Raw genomic sequence first — 22,634 nt, 5'->3', positions numbered from 1 at the left:
AGCTGTAGCTTACGCCCAGGTCCTGCAATACAGATAAATTTATTTCCTCCAGTTTCTGTTACCAGTTCTTAGGCACTTTGATTTTTAACATATACTTTCTGGGGTTTGACTACCTTGGAACAACTTATATACAGGTAAGGTGATAAAATCATCACATCATCTTGTTTTAAAAGTAAAAATAATTTTAAATAGAGATACTTTCAAGTTTATTTTCATGCAATGCTCCAATGCTTTGAAAGTCAGATTGCTTCCTAAGCAGTTACATTGCCTCTTAACACACAACATGCACCCCCTCTCCTCACAGGTTTAGGAATAAGATATGCAAACAATTGAAGTTCACACATCAGTGGTTTCCCCACATGAAACTCTGCACCCCTATCACTGAAGGAACCCAGGCAGAGGATGCCAAACAAGTTGGTCCATGCTCTGAAATCCTCTGTGGGACATAGGCCATCAGACCTGCTGCGTGGCTTTTGGTTTTGTGTCAAAGTTTATTCAATTTCTACACATTAAAAAATATATCAGAATGCAGCCAAGCAAGCCTGCCAGCTCCCTTTCAACACCCCCAGTTTTGCATACAATTCTGTGTTCAAACCATGTTTACTGAAACAATTGATTATAATACAATGGATGTAGTGGCTGAAACTAAATGGAACACTCAGGCTGAACCTCTATTCAGCAAAGGCAAGGCAGGATCCATGGCAATACACTCCTTAAAATTATCTAGCCCAGTTGCTGCAAGATGTGGAATATGTAGAAAATGTCTTAAGATTTTTTGGTGTTTTGATATTTATCTACTTTCAAGCCTTAGCAGCATGAGGGGAGATTTAATTCACGAAACAGAGAGTACCCAACAAGCTCTAGGTGACGTCCAGGTGTTAGGAAAACAATTACTTTTTGATAAAATTGTCCTGTTAATGTTTAGGGCTGGGCAGGCTTCAATGTTCTCAGATCAGGGGAGGGTAACAAAGAAGGGAAGAAGGATGGACCACTGTGGTGTCCCACAGCCCACACCCAAAATGCAGAATTTAGGGGCCACAAGGAAATCTGACAGAACTCCTGAGATAAGAAATAAACAAAGGAAGACAAATCTGTAATTGTGCTCCAACGGGGTAACAGGCAATTCCTGATTGGCAGGGGCAACTCACACAGCACCGGCCCGAAAACCCCCGGCCACAAAGCAGAGACTGAGCATGGGATAAATGAATCAGTTCCCAGTAAAAAGTTCTGAGAGCTGGGGCGGCAGATCTGTGGGTTGTCAGAGCCCCCCGGGGCTGTTGGCTCTGAGGCAGACACTCGCTGTCTCTCCGGCTGTGCCATTTCTGGCTCGCCGCGCACCGGGCCATCAACCCGCTCTGAGGGGAGCGGTGCCCGCTGCCCGGCCCGGCGGGGCGCAGCCGGGGAGGCAGCAGGAGCACCGAAGGTGAACCCGGCCACCGGGAAAGGGAAAGGGAAGGCTCTCGGCAGGCGGCGCTTCCGCCGCGATCACTTCCAGGTCGGGAGGGTTTTTCCGGCGGGATGCGGGGGGCGGCCGGGCCCCGCTCGGTGCCCGCCGCGCTCTGAGGGCCGGGCGGCCCGGCCGCGAGGGGGCGGCGGCGGAGCGGGGGCAGCGCCCGCGGCCCGGCCGGGTTCGGGCCCCGCCGCCCGCCGAAAATGTGGGGGCACGTCTGGGGGTTCCTGTACAGCAACTATTTGCGGTTCTGGCTCAAGTGGGTGCTGCGGCTGCTGACGGGCAAGTGCGAGCTGCAGCGCCTGCTGGGCGGCGCGGAGGCGGGAGCGCGGCGGACGCTGGGCGTAGGTAATGGAGGGGCCGGGCGGGGCCGCGGCATCGCCCCGGAGCCGTGTGGGGAGAGCAGCGGGCACGGCATCTTAGCGTGGAAAGCACACCCGCGATCATCGATTGCGGACCCGCCGCTAAACCGTGTCTGCCAGTGCCACCCCCACGCATCTTTTAAATCTCTGCGAGAGGTGGTGGCTGAGCTGCAGCCCGGGCAGCCTGTTCAGTGCTTGGCGAACCTTTCGGTGATGACATTTACCCTCTTATCCAGCCCAAACCTCTGGCACAACCGGAGGATGTTCCCTCTCCTCCTGTCACTGGTTTCCTGGGGGAGGAGGGATCCAGCCCCTCCTATCCACAGCCTCCTTGACAATGGTTGTAAGAAGCGATCGAGCCCCCTGAGCCTCCTGATTTCCAGCATCCCCAGAATTGCTTTTGCACTCTTCCTTTCATCCCAGCTATCCTATGAGAATCCCAAATCGATGCCAGAGCTGCTTGTCTGCTTGCTGAGGAAATTCCAGTGTCATCAAGACATTGCCGTCGAGTCATTCACTAATCAGAAATGATACCTTTTCCCCCGGTCTCCCCATCACTTTGTTTATATGCTTTTACCTTCCTTTACTGAAAAAAAATTCACACAAATGCATTTTTATGGAGGTGAGGAAGGGTGATTTAACTCACAGTTCTGCCTGATGCAGAATTTTGAGCTGAAAGAGCAATTTGAGAAACTACTGAACATATTTGTGGTTTTACAATAACTTGCGGAAGTGACTGTACTTCCTTATTCTTCGGTAATAAACATGAAATAATGTCTGAGAACTAGAAAATGTCATTTGACATATTTCTCTCCTGACACCTTTTCGCATTTGTCCTTGTTTTGTACATGTAATTGATGCTTAAAAAAAAAAAAAAAATCAAATCTACTTTTAGCATTGTACTGAAGTTATAATAAAATCTGTGTAAATTAGGACATTCTGTTACCTGATAACCTGTTCATTTTAAGATTGATTAATTTTTTTATTGCATGTATAAAAGGTTTGTAAAATTTTATAATACTTATATACTGCAAGAACAGTTATCGTCAATTATTTAAAACAGTTCAATTTAACTGTGAAATCTACTTTTCTTTTTTCCCATATTGCAGAACATTCACTGGAATCATCAAAAAATGAGGTAAGAGATACTAGGCATGAAACTGTAATAAAACCTTTCTTCAGACACAGACAACATATGCTTTTACTTTTTGAGAGGGGAGGACTGAAGAGGAGTAAAGGACAGAGAAAAGAAAACTTGGAATTTTATATTCTGTGTGCTAGGTTTATTTAAGGTTTCTCATAAATAATCCCATGTCCCTTCAAATGTTTGTTGCATTGAAATCTCAGCTTTGTTAGCTACCTGCCTCCTAATTCTGAAGTATTGTTTTCTTGGCTGCACTTGTTTCAGTTGGATTAGGAAGAACATATTTCAATTCTGCAACTGAAAGCAAACAAGAACCTAGACCAAGCAACCCTCCAGCTTTGTATTTATTCTCTATGCAACTCCTATGTAAACACTGCTGTTTACAGCCTAAGTTACAAATCATGCTGCCATGTAATTATTGCAGAACTTTTATATGCAGTTTGAGCCAGTGCATTGTAAGCAATTTCCTTAAAATGACCCTTTTTCTCTTATAATAAATAACACACACAACAGATGTAGAGGAGCTAAGCAATAATAATAATAAAGTAGATTATGTCTTCAATCCTCACAAAGTCATTTACTCTGTTAACTCCCTAGGTTTTAAGAAATGCTGTACATGTTGAAGAAGCTGAAGTGGAGAAGTGTGTCAGAGATGTAATGAAAGAAAAGAAGATTGAACAGAAGGATACAGGGTGTGTTTGGAAACCTTTCTCTCTTCTCACTTGTTTGCAATATTTAGGCCATTCAACACAAGTATTCAGAATGAAATCTGGAAATAAGGTGTGGTTATGTCCCCATCAGCTCTAGAAAATAAGTTGCAAAGTTTTAATTCATGTGGATTTGGCATTACTGTATCTCTGTTTTGTAAGTCTCTTCTGTTACTCCATATTTCTAACTAGTATGATCACTGCATAGATTACAAGAACTGTGTAATTCCTTAGGTATATTTGAGAGAATATAGTGATTCTTCATTAATGTTTGCATTCATCTGCTTAAGTAATTAGTGAGTTTATAATATGCAATAATCAAAATTTTTAAAAGTCCAATGAAATTCTTATTTGAAACTGTAAGTATTTCTAACAGAGTTTGACTGTAAGACTTACAAAAAATTTGAGGGTAGGTGAAGGTACAGTGGCCAGGAGGATGATATATGGCATTTCCTTGTCACAACAGATTTTAGCTTAGTTTTCCTCCATAATTTGAATCTGACTGCAGCACAGGAATCAGCTAGAGATGTTTAAAGTATGAAGGATCCATGTAGCAGTGTTCTTAACCAGTATGCTGTAGTTTGTAAAGATACACATAAAGCACTTCCTAATTCTGGTGTTTACATTGCTTTAACATAAGAAGGGTCTTATCTGGTAATTCAAGCTAGAATTTATGGCTGACTGGGCCTATCTAAAAACTTCTCCACGATGTTTTATTGTTGTTTCAGGTTTAAGAGAAATTTGCATATATCCTTACTACAGATATCAGGTTATAAACAACTGTTTTTGAATGTGGAAAACCTAAGGAAAGTCCCATATGATTCAGAAAATGAAGAACACGAGGAACAGTTAATTGAGGTGAAATAATTTTTAAAATACATGTGCTGTTTGTTTTTCTTTTCCCTCCAAGTCCAACACCTTGAAAGAACTTACTGAAAGCATTCTTACCAGCTGGCCTATTTGAACCTCATTTCTACTTACAAACTGCAAAGCCATTATAGAAATGACACATTAAAATAAAACATCAAAGGAAAGAAAAAAAGTAAAGTAGAGTTAGTTGCAGTGGAATTATTTTGTGTGAAATCAGACATAACAACAGTATATAGGCAGAAAAATAGATTGGTGATATGTCACTGAAGAGTCACTACTAAAAAGATATATAACCTTATGCACACATCTAACTTTGTAAACCACTAATTACTAAATTAAAAAAAAAATACACTAATTTTTTCTTATTACTTCTCCCAGTCAAGGAAGACAGTTTGATGCTGGAAGATAAAAACTATTATGTCAGCTTGCTATGGAAGCCCCAACACTGACACAATAAATGAGTATTCATTGAGAATTTGTATTTCAGTTTATAGCTGCCTGTTACAAAATGATGCATAAATTAATTTCTGAGGTGAAACAAGGCTTTGTTTCTTTGGTATTCATACAGCATCTTTGTGAAGGGAAATTTCCCCATTTAATGTTAAATGTAATAACTTCCATAATTGCTGAAGTGAGCTATTGTAGCAGACTCCAGATTGCCACTGACAGAAAAGAACAGCATGCAGATTGTTCCCTGTTCCTTGGTAAATGGTTTCTAGTGTGCAGCAGCAAGTGTTCTGAATTATGTGACTGGGAATACTTGAGCAGCATAACATGGAAGTGTGTTTGTGCAGCTCTGGAATCTGCTGATGCCTCATGAGAATCTGAAGGCCAGAATCAGCAAACAGTGGTGTGACATTGGCTTCCAAGGTGATGATCCCAAAACAGACTTCAGAGGAATGGGGCTGCTGGGCTTAGTGAACCTGGTGTAAGTGAACACAAGTATTTCATTCCTTTTGCAACTGATTTTCAATATCTCTATTTTCACTAGGTAATGCTATTTTTAATAAGAGCTGATTAGAAGCAAACAGAAAGCAGGATGTTCAACATATCCAGTGGCTGTTCATTGTAATCATGTGATGTGGCTGAGTGAGGACAAGAAGTGAGGGAAGGGACAGAAATTTGCCCAATTTCTTACCTTTTTCTTTTGTTGCCTTATGAAAGCATTGCTAGGCTGTATCTAACTTGTCAAAAGCTTTAAAAATTCCTGAATGTAAAAATTCATACTGTGATGAAAAATAGACAAGTTTACATATTTTTTGCTAATTGCACTGGATTGAACTTCGTATTTGATGTTCAGATCACAATGATTAATATTTTTACAGTATTAGTTCATGCTGAATATCTTTTGCTACCTTTTCCTTGTTTTTCATTTTGTGCCATTTTCCAGTTACAGGCTAGTTCTCACCTACAGATTTTAATGCCATTAACACAGCATATTTTGTTTCAAAGAATTTAAAAGAATATTTTTCACTTCCAGGTATTTTAGTAAGCATTACACCAATGAAGCTCGTCAGATCCTTTCCCGGTCAAATCACCCAAGGCTGGGGTAAGTCACTCTAGAATTTTTTCTGGCTGCTTCTATATAAGAACTTACTGCAGTGAAGACTGCTAAACATGTGTCCAGAAAGTAAAGAGGAAAATATACATGGGCTTTTTCCATTAAATTATGAATAAAAGGGTCAAAATAGAAAGGTGTGAGAAGCCAAACAGAGAAAGCAATTTCTAACTAGGAACTAAGTGCAGGTTTTTTTTTTCCAAAGTATCATCCTTATTTAACACAATGAACACCTTTAACATTGTAGTTAGTTTTACTTGTAATAGATTAGATTTAGAAATTCATACTTATTTTTCACCTTACTGATCCTGTGTTGGGATAGTATAAATTACCTCTTAAGGTACTTTCTTTTCCCCTCTAGGTTTCTGCTCTGTAATAAGTATTTACAAACAAGTGTTTTGCTGTTGTTCAGCTTTAAATTTGTTTTGAAAAACTTTGCATATTTAAATATTTAGCTAATTTTACAGAAATACACTCTCAAACCAGTCAGATACAATAATTTGATCCATCTTGCCCCTAGTTAACTTGATCACCTACCAAAAAACAGGAGCCCTTCATAACTGTGTAAAAAACATTACCTTGTGCAATTCTGTCATGAATATGAGACTTTTTGCTCATACGTAAGTATATAATTGGCACAAATTAATTAAGTTTTACTTTTTCTTCCTCCACAAACACTTCAACTGGTGTTTAAGAATTTCTGTTATAATACTTTTTATACCATGGAACAGAAAAACAGGTTGTATCAACTGGAACAACAGGTTGAAAAGCCATTCCATTTATACTGCAACGTTTTTCACCTTCAATTTTTGATATTCCAGCAGATCTAAGGATTTCAAATGAACAAGCTGAAGTCAGTATCAATTACCTTTGCCATCTCAATATTACAGTAACTTTTACATGGTTGGATGCACCAGGGAGTGGTCTGTGTATTGCAATCAGCTTATCAACAAGTATTACAGGAAAAATTTTCACTCACAGCTCTCCTAAAAGCCAGGGAAACTTTTAAGTCCATAATCTAAACCCATGATTTGTGTTGCAGATACTCCTATGCCATAGTTGGGATCAATCTGACAGAGATGGCATACAGCTTGCTCAAGAATGGTGCTTTAAAGGCTCATCTCTACAACATAGTCTCTGGTTTGCCACAGATGGAGCACTTCCATCAGTTTTACTGTAAGTATCCATAGCTTCTCTAGTACAGACCACTCAGGGTAGGCCACAGTGTAGAGTCTGGGCTCTTTGGAGTGCATTTCCACTCTTTTCTCATTAGCCAGAGCAAGCTGTTGGTCTTCATCAGGTACTGGAAATGCACCTGCTGCTTAAAGATTGTGCTGCACAAATATACATTTAAGGATAATTTCTGTGGTTTTCTATATTTTAGATACTCCAGTCTGAAAACTCAGTATTTGCAGGTTTGGTTTTGTATTCATTATTACAGCATCCTAAAGCTTGCTGTAGATCAGGATGGGACAGTCCTAGTTTAAAGGGGTTGAAGAGAGTCTAAAGGATTACTCTAGGACTGGCTAGATCAAGGCATGAAATTGTGGAGGTAATTTTTGTAGAACTGTGTTTTATTTTCTTCACAGGTTATCTAGTTTATGAGTTTGACAAGTTCTGGTTTGAAGAGGAACCAGAAAGCATTATGCACTTCAACCAGTACAGAGAGAAATTTCATGAAAAAATTAAGGGACTTCTACTGGATTACAATGTGGTACTGACCTTACAAGACATGAAGAAACCTTAATTCCTCTGCAGTAAATGAGGTTCTGTATCAAAAATTGGGTGATGCATTTAGACAGAAGTTTTGTGTGTTTCACCAAAAACTGTCTAACAATAGAACTTTTTTTTTTTTTTTTTTTTACATTTAAAAAAAGAAAATTAGCAAAATTCAGTTAAGAAAGCTTGGACAATCAACCTCTGTTTACAGGTATTTTTATGCTATTCTCCAAAGGGCAGCTTTTTTAAAAGGAACAAAAACCCAACTAACAAACCAACACAAAAAACAACCCACAGATCTCAAGAACCTCTGAATTGCTTACTTTTGCATTTTCTTTTATACTTCTTGGTGCAGGAACGTGAAGCAGGTATTTATGCTGCATCATATTTTCTATGAATGGGCTTGACTGTTAATGGTCTTTTAAAAGACAGTTTAAGTTCAGCTTTTCAAATTTGAATTTAAATTCCAACCTTTTAATGTAATAATTGAAGTTCAGTTTTTAGTTGAAATTATTGTGGTTTTAGATTTTTTGTGTGCTCGTTCCTTTATATGTCATTGATTGTTCACTCAGCAACGTTAAATTTCTTTGTAATTAAGAGGTCCTCAAAGGAGATTAATTATTTGTTTATAATTTTGGAAAAGAGGCTTAATCCATCAGCATATTTATGTACTTACTAGAAATTACTTCTGGATAAGGAAATTTATCTATGGATTTGTACCAGCCAGTTCCTATGCTTAAAAGGAGTTTAGTTTGCAAACAAACAAAAAGAACTATGTGTCCTCAGCACGAGGATAAGATCCTCAGACTAAAGCTACTCTTTCTAAAAGTATTCCTATTGTAAAAACTTTTGATTTTTTTCTAATCTCACTTCAAATGCTGAGGGTGATTGATTCAGAATTTGTTATCAGCCCTTTCTTTTAGCAGCTAAGGGGGTATTCTTAGTGGGAGGTACAACAGATCTACTTTAGCCCTTTTATAAGGTTTTATAAATCCCTTTATTGCAGCTGCAATCCTTATTTTGTAAAACTAAATTCACGTCTGAGTACAAGTCTAAAAAATATGTATTTTCCATTGAAGGGATGCAATTTTGATGTGTTCTTAGTCTTGCCATCCTCAGACAATCTAATAGATAGAACTTCATGTCTGTATTGTGACTGATTGTTGCTTAGAGCAAATTTAAATGGATTTGGTATGACCATCACTTTGTTTTCTAAGACCTTCTATTAAATAAGTGCCTTCTGCTGTTTTCAATCAGCTTTTTATTTTGATTCTTCTAGCTAGATCAGAGTCTTAGAAACTTGAGTAATTTGAGAAAGATTTTTTTCACCATATACCTAAATATCTCACAGTGGCACAACATTTGTATGCTGATACAAGCTTTCATATATTTTTTTTTTAATCATCTCAGGTAAACTAGCTAATTTCTAGTCAATGACTACTCCAGAAGAGATTCCTGAAGAATATAAGCATTGAACACAATGAATGAAAGCATAAGGGAAAAAAAAAAAAAAGGGGAAAAAAAACCAGACAACCTCCTTTTTGTAACAAGTGTTATTACACTACGTAAGTATGAAATAAAATATGTAATACTGCATTTCTTGGAGATCACCAAAACTCACCTGGACATGGCCCTAAGCAGCCTCCTTTGAGAGACCCTGCTTTTGGGCAGGGGATGGGACTTGGTGATCCCCAGAGGAGCCTCCCCACCCCAGTACTTCTGGGAGTATTGTGTAAGTAGTGACTTGTTGCACTGCATCCACCCTTGTGCTCTTGGTCCCTTAAATGCTGGGGATCTCTTGCTTGTGGGGAAGCTCCTGATCAGGGTACACAGTGCATGTATATAGGGTAAAACAATTCTCTTCTTTTTGTGATACTTTAGGTACAGACAAGAGTCAGACAACTTGAATGTGTTGAGGGTGGGGAAGGGTTCAGTCTCACCTGTGTTGGGTTAATGCTGTTCTACCAGTATTAAAAAGACAAAACTATCAACAACAACAAAAAAAACCCCAACACTGTGAGGATGCACATAGGGAGAGTATTTATGGTTTGCCCTGGCTTGTAAACTGGACAGCTGAACTGACCAGATTAGATCCTAACTGACAATGGGGGGCCCAGTTCTTCTGCTACTTCTGTGTATGTGGATCCTAGAATACTCACCAATGAGCTGAGGTCCCCTGGAGAGAATTCTGGGATTCAGGTCCTGTGGTGGAGCTCTGTTTCTCTGAGCCTTGAACATGCCAAAAATCCAAGGAATGAAGTGGAAAGTGGACTCCTTCCCAGTGGCCCAAGAGGTTACTTTCCAGCTCCGTTTTCTGGAGCAAAGAATCTCCTCCTTTGCTGCTGCCAACATAACTGGGGTCACTTCTGGAATTCAAGAAGTCAGTTGCATGTTGCTTGCAAAGGAGATCCTATTTGTTTTCATCTACTGCCTGCCAGCTAGTTACAAAATTGCTTGAGCAAGGCTCCCCTGAGCTAAGTCTGTTTTTTTTTTTCTTTTTTGCAACAGTTGCAAGCATAATCTACATCCTTGTCTTTCCAGTATTGAAACTTCACACATCTGAGAGGTTTTAGTGTCAAATGTAGTTCAAACTTTTAATAACATGCATCTTTGCTAGTTATTTTTCTTCTTAAACCAGTGGGTGATCTGGAACTAAACTGTGGCAGTATGCAAAAATAAAAAATTAAACCCAACTGTCATCAGATGAGTGAGACATAAGAGAATACATTAGTTTGCATGTAGTAATTAAGGTGAATGTTTATCTTAGGCTCCAGTGCACCTTCCCAGGAAACAGTTAGAACTTGCATGTGGTTTTGTATCATCAACTAGCCCAGTAGTTCTGTCCAGGAGTCACTCACTATGTAGACAAGAACTGGGTGTCCCTGTTTGCATCCCTGGTAGGTTAACTGTATTGTGGTGGTAGCTAGAAAATTTATTGAAATAGTTAAAATTGTGTTTAGAGAAGGCAAGAACAAGGCTTTACTAGTCAGTGGTATTTTGTGCTAACTCTGTTGTAGGGTGACAATCCTAAAGTTGTGGAAGACTGGAAATGGAGGTAGGCCACTTTTCTGCAAGTTGATATAATATTTTAACATCAGAATTTGTTGTTCACAGGTTATTCTAAGAGTCTTAAAAACTCAGTAAATTATTATTTGTTAACCATCAGTTCTACATACATGTTATCTTACTAGAACTTGCAAATGCTATTAGTTTTCTAACTTGCTGCCTCTTTAAAACATTCACTATGTGAAAGCTTGTATGCAATAGTATTTAAAAAATTAAAACTGGAGATAAGATGGTTCTCTAAATTTGTTGTGCCTGTAGCAAATGTTTAACAAACTACCTTCACTTTTGTTGTTTAGTGTATACTTGAAACATGGTGCCACTCTGAACAAATTAATCTGAAGATAAGCATAATTTTAGTACAAGCAAATGTAAAATCTAGTCTTTCACTAAGTAAACACATTGTTTCAGAAGTAATTAACTTGATAGGAAAGCCATCTGAAGACAGTGCTACATAGGAAGAAAGAAACAGTGCTTTTAAACTGGTTGTGCTTCTGTCATTTGATACAGCCATGTAAATAACAGGGCATTTGTCCCTAAAGGGCAATAGTAAAAGGGCCCAATTTAAACATCCCAGGTAAGCAGTTCTGGACTTTCAGTCTTTGAAAAACAAAACAAAACAAAAATGCAACAAAAAATAAACATACGCACAGCTCCATTGGTTTTCCAGATTTTCCGTCCTAGTCTAAATAAAATTTCACAAAAGAAATCACTTAGCCTTGTTTTAGGAATTAGGATGAAAAAGTTTGTGTTTAGTTAGGTGGGAGTTGGGCAGTCAGTGTCCTTGACAATACTGCTAGTGATGTGTGGTGAAGATGTAACCTGTGTTTTCCTTTGTCATTCCTGTTTGTGTTGCTGTAGTACCATGGTGACCCATCTTTGACTGATGTTTCTTGTGCCAGTCTAGATTCTGTCTTTCTCTAGGGAATTAAGAAAAACCCAGCCCACGACAACTTGGGGGCAGTTCCTTCTTATGACACTGTGCTTAGATAGCTGCATACTAATAGGAATTCCTGTTTACCACAATCTAAAAGCAATAATGTATACTGTGATGTCTGTGTAATAGAGATGTTTACAACTGTAGCAAATAAAGAACAGGTTATTCCAAAATATTGTCAACAGTCACATCTTTGGCCTGCTAGAAAATGTAACAATTTTCAGTTTCATGCACCTGCACTGGGATATGAGTGAAAGCTTTATCATTTTTCTTTTTTCTCCCCCCATCCTCCTGACTTGCCTCCAGCTTGTTTAGAAGTCCTTGGTTCTTGATCCTGTAATGCAGATGGGCTACTGTACTCTGCTACAAGTGGTAGAGGTTTATTACTGCTTCATTTTAGTTGCTTTTAAAATCCTCACTTGAAAGGAAGCTCTTTACCTTTAAAAAACACAAACATGTACAAAAAAAATTCTACAACACAAAAAAACCCTAACTAAACCCCCAAAAAACCCCACAATAATGATCCAGAAGTTAACTCTCACAGGCAACTCAAAATGTGAGCGTTTTTGTTCAGGAGAAACAAAACTTTAAAGCTGGAGAACAACTCTGGAGAAAGAAAGAGAAACCCTTAAGTGTGATAGTTTGTTATTTTTTTTCAGACTAAGTATCTTTTGGCATGTCTTCATATAAGCTATGTAAATTATTTGCTTGTGTATTTTTTTAAAGTTTATTTAAATCTCTCAGGTAGCCTTTGTTTCTCCTCCTGAATTCTGGAGAACAAATGCTTCTATTAATGTACAGAAGTGCCATTCCATGAGAACTGCAAGATCTCATCTGTAGCAATTTCTTACTTCTACAGAAGCACAGAACAGGCCCTACCACTACAGAAACATCCCAGTCCTCCAAACTCCAAATGTCAGGTTGATCAGTTATGCAAATGTGTTATTTTAGAAAACAGGACAAGCAAGCAGCTAGCTATTCAGGAAATTTAAACTGAGATCTTGAGTACCACAGGAAAGAGAAGAACCAGAGCTTAATTGTCTTCTGAAGTGACATACTTTGAGATTCCAGCTGTAAGCCACTCTTGCACAGTGGTGCTGCTACTATCAGCACATGTTGCAATTTTCTATTATTAACCATCTTCCAGTGTAACATTCACTGCCACATTTTTGTTTTGTTACTATTTGCTGTCATTCCAATTTTTGGCTTTGTTATTGAATATATCAACATTTTAAATTGTGGTAGTTTTGGCTGGGGTAGATTCAATTTTCTTCCCAGTGGCTGCTGTGGGACTGTGTTTTGGATTTATGCTGAACAGAGATTGATAACACAGAGATGTTTTTCTTATTGCTGAACAGGGCTTACACAGAGCCAGGACCTTTTCTGCTTTTTCTTTTCCTTGTTAAACTGTCCTTAACCAATGAATTTTCAGGCTTTTACCCTTCAAATTTGCTCCCAGATCCCAAGGGTGGGAGAGGGTGAGAGTTGATGTCTAGGGCTTAGTGGCTGCCTGGAGTTAAACCATAATGTTAGATGTCACATTTGTGGCTTGAAATGCATAACACTTGACTCACAGCTATCTTCTAAGTTGAAAGAAACAGAAATGGCATAGAAGGAATGTTTTTTCCCAAGAAAATAAAGCTCAGTCATAGATCCAACTGGTTCATTTTCAGCCTCACCATAACACTCCTGCTCACCTCAATTGGTGAGTTCTAGTCACAGACAGACTAATCCTCAGCACCAGGAGTTGACACCAGGATTTGAAGGAACACTGGAACCTCATACACTAATCAAGTAAAAGGCCAGGATACCATGGCACACTCTGCCAAAGGCTAAACTGTCCTAACAACTCATCACAATTCCTCAGTATTTCCTCATGTGTTCAAAATGTTCAAATTAGTCCATGTTTCTTACCAAAATGGGTACAACACATCAACTACTTTGTACTGTTACTACCTAATAAAAAGTGTCTTCTAGGTACAGCATCCCTTTTTACTGGATTACACCTGACTTCTACAATAACAGAAGCTCCAGCATCATTGTGTAAGAACTCATGAAGTGCTTTTCTCTTTACCACAGTTCTGATGTAATTTTTCCAGTGGGTTTAATATGTCACATAATGAGCTTCTTATCTGTGTAACACAACTCATATAACACAAACATTTGCAAGTCTCAACCCTCAGCTCCAACACCTAGAACTCAGGAGATACATGATGCTACAGTGAAGGAAGTAACTGCCACAGAACTTCCAGGTGTTAACTGCTTCTGGCTAAGCTGAAAGAAAGACTAGAAGAAAAGCATAAAGAAATAGTCCTATCAAGTCCTTTTCTTTTTTTTTAAGTAGTGAAAGTTCTATATAAAATAACCTATTAAAAAGCTCTAAGATAGCAGCCCCAACTGAACTCTACAATTCACAGAATAAAGAGCCTGTATCTCCAAGCACAAAAAGCACAAGACACAGGTACTTCTGAAGCCGTACTCACTTTCTATGTAGCACACCTCCACATACAGTAAGCCTTTAAAAATACTTACATTTCCCCAAAGGCTTCACACCATTGTATGCAGGTCAGTTGAATTCTTGTGTAGCTTTCTGTGCACAGCTCCCACTAAGCTACTAAAGAACAGGGCACAGCAAATCTTGTCATCAAATAGGCAACTGCCAGGTGGTGCTGATCAAGTGAGCAGCTTCATCCAAACAAACCTGGAAAAGATCAGCTCACCTGGCTGCTACTTACAGCAATGCCATTCTTAAAGAGGACCTGGCTCACACCTGGGAGCTTTGCTGATCACAGCAAAGCAAAGAAGGCTACTAGAGCAAAACAAAAAACCAAAAGTTGCCTTGTAAACTGGCTCATGTTACACCAGAGATCCACTTGTGGATGCCTCTTCTTACAGGAGCCTGAAGAACAAAGTAATTCTTGTCAACTGTTGCATCCCCTGCCTTGTGGGTAGGGTGGGAACAAAGCTGACAAGCCCTCCAAAGATAAATGTTTTGGAGCTGTGTCCTGTGCATCCCTAGGGGTGTGTGTAAGCTTACTGATATGCTTAAATTCACTTCAAAATAACAGACTCCTAAAAGAGAATATTTTAGGTATCTTAAGGCAAACTTAAAAAAGTTGGTATTCCACTTAAAGATGTTAATTCTTAGTGCTGATGACTTCCATGACAGCTTATTCAGCTGCCAGATTATTATAATAAAGCACCCCACTCTGGCCTTGGCATCTTAAATTAAAACAAAGTAATAGTATTTGAAATAGTGATTATGGCTTCAAATAAATATAATTATTTGATACACATGTAAACCCATCCACAGTCAGACTACAGTGCTTTTTCATACCATTACCAGTAGACATACTAACATTTGTCTCTGCAATAAAGCTCATTTTCCCTCTAGCATGAGTTTAATAGTTAAAAATCAAATCTGTGCAGAGTGTACTTTATTTGTTCACATTACCTATTTGTGGTTAAAAACCACTTCATCTGACAGTTTAAAAGCATTCTTTTAAAACAAAAGAATTAAACATAGCTTGTGCTAAAAAAATCTGCAAGTTACATGGATGCAGTATTATACAGGAGTATAAAAAAATCAACAGTATTCTACAGAAAATATTCTCAAAACAGCAAATAAAGATTAGGCATGTAGGCATGATCCTGAAACAAACAAATATGAATTAAAAAACAGCTAACAAAATTTAAAAAAAATCCCAAATATCTGTATAAAAAAAAGCAGGGATTCAAAGTGCAGGTGCTCCAGTTTCCATTCTAACATATTATTCAGTAAGTCAATACAGGATACTATTCATTTCATATAAAGTGACAGTGTTCTCAGTAAGATTTAAACATTCAGTAACATTATCTTGCAGATTGTTTTTTCATTACTGTTGCTTTACACTGTAGTAAATAAAGACTTATGCAATACAGGCTTTTATTTTCTTAATCTAACATGGATATAATAGGTTGGTGGTAAAGGTTAGTTTTAAGAACTAAGCTATATTTGCTGTAGATCCAGCCTTAGAAGTAGATATATATATATACTACTTTTTTCTAAGTTTTTAAAAACAGACTTCAAATTTTGAAAAGAGACTCTACCAATCTGTTCTGGGACCTGTATACACTGTCTCTGGAGAACACCAGCAAAGCTTCCAAGTGCACTGGTTAGGAATGCTGCCCTGGGCAGGGTCATGCTGGAGATCTTCCTTTGGTGGCCACAGCTGGGAAAGGGCTTTCCCTCTGCTGAACCCAGGGAAAGGCAGATGGGCAGAAACCACCACATTTATCCACATCTGCCTGATGTGGCAGCTAGGTTGGGATGGGCTTCTCATTTTCACTTGAGCATACCAGTCTCAGGCAGAAGGAAGTTAGGAGCCAGGCAGATGTCACTGGTCTTTCATATATTCAGAAAAGTAAAATCTAAGCATAGGTTCAAAGCCTCTTTGGAAAAAAACCTATATGAAATAAAATTATGTTTTAAGGATGTTGCCTGGAACTTATTTTCATGTAAGGTCCTTTTCAGGTTGACAGTGTCCCTTTAAATTTCAGGTTTTTCCCAGTTTGTTTTTTGTTTTTCCCAAGCATCAGATCTCTATATATGTCTATTTTAAAAATGCACATAAATATTGGCATTAAGTTTATATTTAGAAATTAAGAACTAATCTTTACCATTATACACCGACAGCAATATTAATAATACACACACTTCACTGACAAGCGTTTTTTTCTGTATTTTGAATAAAATCTGCATGTGTAACATTTCCCACAGAAAGAGTGATTATACTTGAAGATAATTATATTTGCACCCCAACATTTTCACATTAGTGAAAACAACTATGTTTGGAAAATACCAGGGCCTCTGCCAGGTACTAATAAATAGAGAATAAAAAGAAAAAATGAAATAAGAAACCCGCCTGCCTTTTATCCCGACATAGTAGAGATTTCATAGTCGCTGGCCGAGGTGATTGGTTTTCCCCTCATCCTGATGTTTTTAGCATTGGTAATCCTAGCCATCATGGACACAGGCTTGTCAAAGTACCTGACCAGGGCTGGCTCAGTCAGGAGGGAGGCCAGGAACTGCTCGAAGGTGATGGCCCAGTCCCTGTCGATGCTGGTGCTCCGGCGCAGGGCGGGCGCGTGGCTCCGCACCAGAACCGTGTCCTCCCCGATGTCCTCGCAGTGCAGCTTCTCCTCCTCGTGGGAGCCCGCGCTCAGCACCGAGTACGAGGACATGGAGCTGTCGTCCTTGGTGTCATCATCAGAAATGAGCATGGAGGAGCAGGCTCCATTGTCCCTGGGAGAGGAGTCCTCCAGCTTAATGTCTTCCATCTGCATGCCCAGGGCGCTGTCGGCGCCCGCAGCCTCCTCCTCGCCGGCCACCAGGCTGTCCCGGAACGCCTTGTGCTGCTCCAGGGGGTACTGATGCTGCTCCTTCTTCTGGAACAGCTGGCCCTGAATGGCTTTGCTGCAGTTGGTGCTGCTCTCTGTCTCACTGGGGGGCTGTGTGCTGAAGAGCTTCCCAACCTCCCCGATCTCCAGGAGCAAGCTCGTCACGGCAGCCGTGGCGTGGTACAGGTCCTGCTCGTTGGGGTCTTCACTGAACATGTTGTACATCGTCTTGCACAGCTCAATGAACTGCCCCTAAACACAGGGGGAAGGAACATTAACAACAGCAGCAAAACATCATGCTGACATCTTCCAAAAAGTCTGGGATTGAGGCAAGGCACAAGAGTTTATGTGACCGAAGAGAAATTTGAAATAAACCCAGGTGCAGTCTAGGAAGCATTTTCTATGACTGGGCAGTCAGATATGTTGCATATTTCAAAGGTATTTAGAATAAATTATTGGATGTTTTGTCCAACATATCACATATAACTCTCTGAAGCCACAGGAGGGCAAAAGAGGATGAGCAGTGAGACACCTGACATTCATTTTGGTGGATTTTCTTGTAGAAACGATGCTAGTATAACTAAGGGTTTGTTAAAACTGATGAGAAGTAATGAAAAATGAAGACCTGCAGCACTCCTTAGCTTACAGGAGTAACTTAGTTGGATACAAATCTTTTGAAATTCAAAACTGATGAATTAAACAGGAAGATTTGCTCAGGGCTACCTTAGGTAAGAATCATTGTTCTACAAGAAATAAACCTTCCCTAATGCTCTGGAGGAAACAGCTACCCCAGTGGCTCTCCTCCTCCTTAAGAGGATTGAGGGGGATTGAGACAGCAGTACAAATTACAAAACATAAAATACTACTTTCAGGTTATGCTTATTAAACATTGAAGAGCTGGCTGGTGATATTCAATTTCACATACTTTGTTAGAGATCAAAATAGTAAGTTTTACCAGTCCTATATGTGTGTATCTTATTTTTGGGAGCTGAATGCCAGTTAAAGTATTTTGCAAACAATGAACTTATGCAGTCAGCTGACTGCTACTGTGGGAAAAAGTACCTGCTCAAAATAAAACCTTTTTTCAGTTCAGATATGTGAAGAAAGTTTAAATGTAATGAAAAAATCAGTGTTCAGCAGAAATACCTGATTCAGCTTGGGCAAGTCCTTTGTGTTTTTTGCTTTGGATTTATTCTCTTGGCTCCACATTTTCAGGTAATTTCGATTCTCTTGTGAGCTCTTCTTGCCTACTGCCAACAAATTACCCAGAGATGGAGGAAAAAGTCCATGAAGAAACCTTAAATTATTACCTTTATTCCCCATTTTCAAAAGGAGCATCTTTACATGAAATGGAAGATGTAACTCACACGGAGACACCAAGCATACCTTTGTCTGTTTTCAGACTCACTGTAACAAACCCATCATCTACTCCATGTTTGTTCCTGCTGTCTAGGCCAACAACTAGGAAGTGGAGGGGCAGGGGGAGAGAAAGATCAGTGTGGGTTTAGATACAGGCATTGTTTTCACATATACAGTGCAAAATAACAAAATGTTAACAAATATTTACAAACTCTGCAAAAAAAAAAAGCAGAGTAAAAATTACAGGAATGGTGATTTTTGCTTATTCTTAAACCTGCTGATAAATTCCATTTAATTTAAAATATCACTACTGAGGCTGGGACAATCCTAGGTTTTGTCCACATAATACAGTGATTAACCCTTGCTAACACACCACACCTTCTAGCATGATATATATTTGGTGATTATACTAGTGCATCTTCTGAGAGGCTTCAAGGCCTCTCAGAACTTGAAATTGCCATTTCTAGACTATTAACTCTTACCTGTATTTTCAAACAACTTTCCTTCCACTTATAACCTGAAGGTTGGGCTATCTTTTCTTGAATCAGAAGGAAATTCCACATCAAGTATCACAAGAAAGAGAAAACCATTTAAAGCAGCAGTGATGAGACACTGGCTCTCGTTAGGGCACATAAGATTTCAAACTGCTGAACTCCATTTTGATGTATCTTTTCCTCTCAGTTCTTTAGAATGTTTTAACTTCTGATCCAAATACATCTTGAAAGCCAATCTATTTATTCTTATTCTCCACAAAATTACTTCTACTACAACACATTTCTGGCATTATTCTGCAAGTACTTTGCAATTCAGGGGGACTCCCAGTGTACACATGCCTGCACCTTTAAGGATATCAACACATATACAAATGCTTCATACTTCTTACTACAGAGAATATTTGCTAACAAAGTTTAATCCAGTTAAAAAGCAGCTTCCTAAGGAGACATGTTGATTGAAATGCATCACCTCACCTTCTCATGCCCAAGACAAAAGATGCCTACCATGTGTACAGTCTGGTGTGATGTCCTCAAAGAAGTACTGAGTAGCTTCAAAAGCAGAGTCTGGCTCTTCTTGCTCAGGGGATGGATCTAAGAAACACAGTAAGAGTCTTTCATTAAAAATTCCACCCTTTAAGAATTAAACTACCCAAGCAGTTCCAATGTTCTTAAAGTGCAGATTCAGTGAGGACAGCAGTAGGTATGTGTATGATAAGCCAGAGAAGACACAGTCCCAATAAAGCATCTCCAGAACTGTTCTGAGGTGTTTTTATCCCCTCTCCACCCTTAACTGTTTCTCTCACTTAGTTGAGTCCAGGTTTGCATGGCTGCCTGGAAAACACATCCATGAAATTATATGAAGCTTCCCTCTGCAAACAGTTGTGTCAGCCCAGAGGGGAAACCAAGAAGAAATCCTGGGGACAGAAATGAGGAGCCAGGACATGTAGGAACATTTAAATTAGCTTAATTTTCAAACTCTTAAACAGTTAATTATGGTAACATATATTGAAGAACACTGGATTTATGCCTGGAGGGTATCACCAACCCCAACTTAACAGGCAAGAGACATTTATATATTTGTGGAGGGAGCAATTGAAGGCTGTGAGGGTGCTTTCAGACTTCCCAAATCTGTCTGGTTAGAGTAGAAGCTTCCTTATTTTACTGCTGCATAAACAGCTACAATAATTCCCACAGATTAATTTTTAATTAGGAAAACCAGTCACAAACAACTCTGCTCCAAATTCCTGCTCTCAGCAAAACAAGAGCTATTTTAACATCATATACTTACCAGGCAAAACATGCATTTTATACAGTAGCTTCAGCTTCTCTGTAAGATCTCCATGGCATGCTGCACCTAAACAACATTATATGCAGTACATTACTAGTCAGCATTCTCTGCCATTTTTTGTGTTATTGCCACAATATTTTGATTTAGAAGCTGTTACATTCACTCTGGGAAGTACTGTACCCCTTTACAGCTCAAGATCATAAGGCAGTCACTTGACTTCTAAGATCATACAGTAAAAACAGTAAGAGAACCAGACAAATCTACCCTGAATTTCATACTTCAATCTTGGGTCCTTTATTAAATGGCTATTTCATAACACTGCATCTGTGATTGTGGCATTATCACTCAGAAAGGCCTCCAGCTAGAACTTAACAAGACCTTCTTTGTGTGGACTTGAAACTTTCTGATCTGAGGATCCAATAACAACATCACATGTCTTAGAGCAACAAGATATTTACAAAAAAAAAAAAAAAAAAAAAAAAAAAAAAGAGAAATCCAAGTAAACAGCATTTATCATAGTTTAGCCATGGGCTAAACTGATGTTCAGGCAACACTTTCTAGTGATTTTTCCACATTAACCCCTATTTGTTTCTGGACTACACAAGGATTAGCTGTATGAAATCCAAGAGGTCTATTGAAGCCCCTCCTTCCAATTAATTAAATGGACAGTAGTTAATTTTAAAGTAGCAAGATAACCAATAATCACACTTTTTCATAAATCTCACTTGTTGTGACATGCCATCCCTAAATAAATGAATTAACTTTCAATAATTAGATTGTGCAGAGATTTATTTTAGCTTATAGGTGACTGTGTCAACTTACCTCTGCTATCCAAACTACAGAGTGTGGTATGACAAGTACTAACAATCACAGCTTCCTGTAAAGCTTAACACTCCAATAATTAAAGATGTTAGGCCAAAAAATTGAGCACATCTACATTAGCCATTTTGCTTTCAACAAGGTCCTTTTTAAGCACTAAACCTTGTTATGATCCTATCTGGTGGATCACATCATGCAGATAATGTGTTCTCTTCTGGTAAAGGCAACATGAATTAACCAAGGGACAGAATGAGCTGCACTTGTGCATCCTCCATCAACAGGGAACTGCAAAATAGGATTCAGGGCACAGAGTGACATGTGTAGGCTTGTTCCTCTCTCTGTCCTCAGGTATGAAGAGAACTGAAAAAGCTCCATAGCCACTATTTGAGATAAATCTGTCTGTGCTTCCTGATGCACACTTTTCCTTCCTCCCAATGCATCCCTAACCCTTTTTGCTCAAAATCAGGAAGAGCATTGCTAGCAGGTCAAGGGAGTTGATCCTGTCCCTGAAAGCATTGAAGAAGTGGTGAGGTTACCACTCTGGGTTTTAAATATCCTCCTGCATTCTGTGATTGAAAAAACCCTGCTTGTAAAAACAAAACAAAACAAAAACAAAACAAAACAAAACCCCAAAAAACCCAGTCAGGTTCTCCTTGCAAGACAGAGCTTTCATGGTTGCTGACTTGGACAGGAGGTTGTGACAAGTACTGCAGTCAGCAGCAGCCACTGGAGAAGTGGGAGAGCTATGTGCTCTGAGAGGGGAGTATTGCAAAAACATGATGGGAGGCAGGAGGCCACTTTGAATCCATGTAGAAATCTCTGTAGCTTACTTGGATGTGCATTAAACAACTGCAATAAATAATCCAGTGTGCTACAGGAGTGCAGGGGAGATTTATCAAGAGTGAATAACCCAAAGAGCTCCTAACCAAGGCTGACTACCTCTCTGAGCAGCACAACTGTTTGGGCAAGCCACTCCTATACTTGGATATATTATTGTGACAGGACACAGAGTAAATATAAAGCCAGGTTATTCCATCTTTGCTCAGCTGAGGCCCTAGAGGCACCTGAAGTAGGAAGTTCTTGAGCTATTTGTTGTAGGGACAATGAAAAACAAATGGAATTGTTGAAAGTCCTGGGTCATGGTGAAATATGCTCAAACAAGGCCATTGTTCCTTTGTTGACTGCATTGTCCTTCCTACCACTCACATGCTTATCAATGAAAAAAAGGGGTCAGCAGGGTTGATTTACTTTTTGGGGAGAAAAAAAAAGGTTTTCAAATCACACCACACTGGGCTTAGTTTCTGAAAAATATGAGTTTTCAGAATAAGCAGTTTTGATTATTTTGCCTATTGAAGATTTTAGTCCACATCTGTGCATTTTACATTCATTTCTGTTGACAGTACTCAAGACTGGCCTTTGCTCTTATTACTCATTATTGGTTCCAAAACATGCTGTCTCACTCAATAGCTGGTTAACTCTTACTAA

At 39.1% G+C, this 22,634-nt stretch overlaps 2 protein-coding genes across 3 annotated transcripts in view; one reads left to right on the top strand and one right to left on the bottom strand.

Moving 5' to 3' along the window:
• Positions 1–1,485: 1,485 nt before the first annotated feature.
• Positions 1,486–7,948, top strand: ELMOD2 (ELMO domain containing 2). Its single transcript, XM_079306310.1, has 8 exons — positions 1,486–1,798; positions 2,922–2,950; positions 3,554–3,648; positions 4,392–4,521; positions 5,328–5,461; positions 6,014–6,082; positions 7,134–7,267; positions 7,681–7,948. Exons 1-8 carry the CDS (start codon positions 1,654–1,656, stop codon positions 7,836–7,838), a joined length of 894 nt encoding a protein of 297 aa, XP_079162436.1. The 5' UTR covers positions 1,486–1,653; the 3' UTR covers positions 7,839–7,948.
• A 7,282-nt stretch (positions 7,949–15,230) lies between these two features.
• The window catches only part of TBC1D9 (TBC1 domain family member 9), a 42,917-nt gene continuing 35,513 nt past the window's right edge, over positions 15,231–22,634 (bottom strand). Inside the window, exons 17-21 of one of the 2 annotated variants that reach the window (XM_079306287.1) lie at positions 20,331–20,396; positions 19,547–19,633; positions 18,576–18,650; positions 18,336–18,439; positions 15,231–17,441 (exon numbers count right to left, since the gene is read on the bottom strand). In XM_079306287.1, coding sequence (XP_079162413.1) covers positions 16,722–17,441; positions 18,336–18,439; positions 18,576–18,650; positions 19,547–19,633; positions 20,331–20,396 — 1,052 coding nt within the window. In that variant the 3' untranslated portion in view covers positions 15,231–16,721. The remainder of the gene's footprint in view (positions 17,442–18,335; positions 18,440–18,575; positions 18,651–19,546; positions 19,634–20,330; positions 20,397–22,634) is intronic. The other variant, XM_079306288.1, reaches the window with a different exon arrangement.

The sequence above is a fragment of the Erithacus rubecula genome, assembly GCF_903797595.1.
Source record: "Erithacus rubecula genome assembly, chromosome: 5".
Taxonomy (NCBI): Eukaryota; Metazoa; Chordata; class Aves; order Passeriformes; family Muscicapidae; genus Erithacus; species Erithacus rubecula.
This window is presented reverse-complemented; position numbering and strand designations above follow the sequence as displayed.

What these genes read in the sequence shown, in the direction of transcription:
- ELMOD2 (XM_079306310.1), top strand. Translation starts at nt 1,654, where the DNA reads ATGTGGGGGCACGTCTGGGGGTTCCTGTACAGCAACTATTTGCGGTTC. An exon ending in TGGAATCATCAAAAAATGAG is followed by an intron (nt 2,951 to 3,553) that starts GTAAGAGATACT and finishes TTAACTCCCTAG; the next exon opens with GTTTTAAGAAATGCTGTACA. An exon ending in CTGGGCTTAGTGAACCTGGT is followed by an intron (nt 5,462 to 6,013) that starts GTAAGTGAACAC and finishes TTTCACTTCCAG; the next exon opens with GTATTTTAGTAAGCATTACA.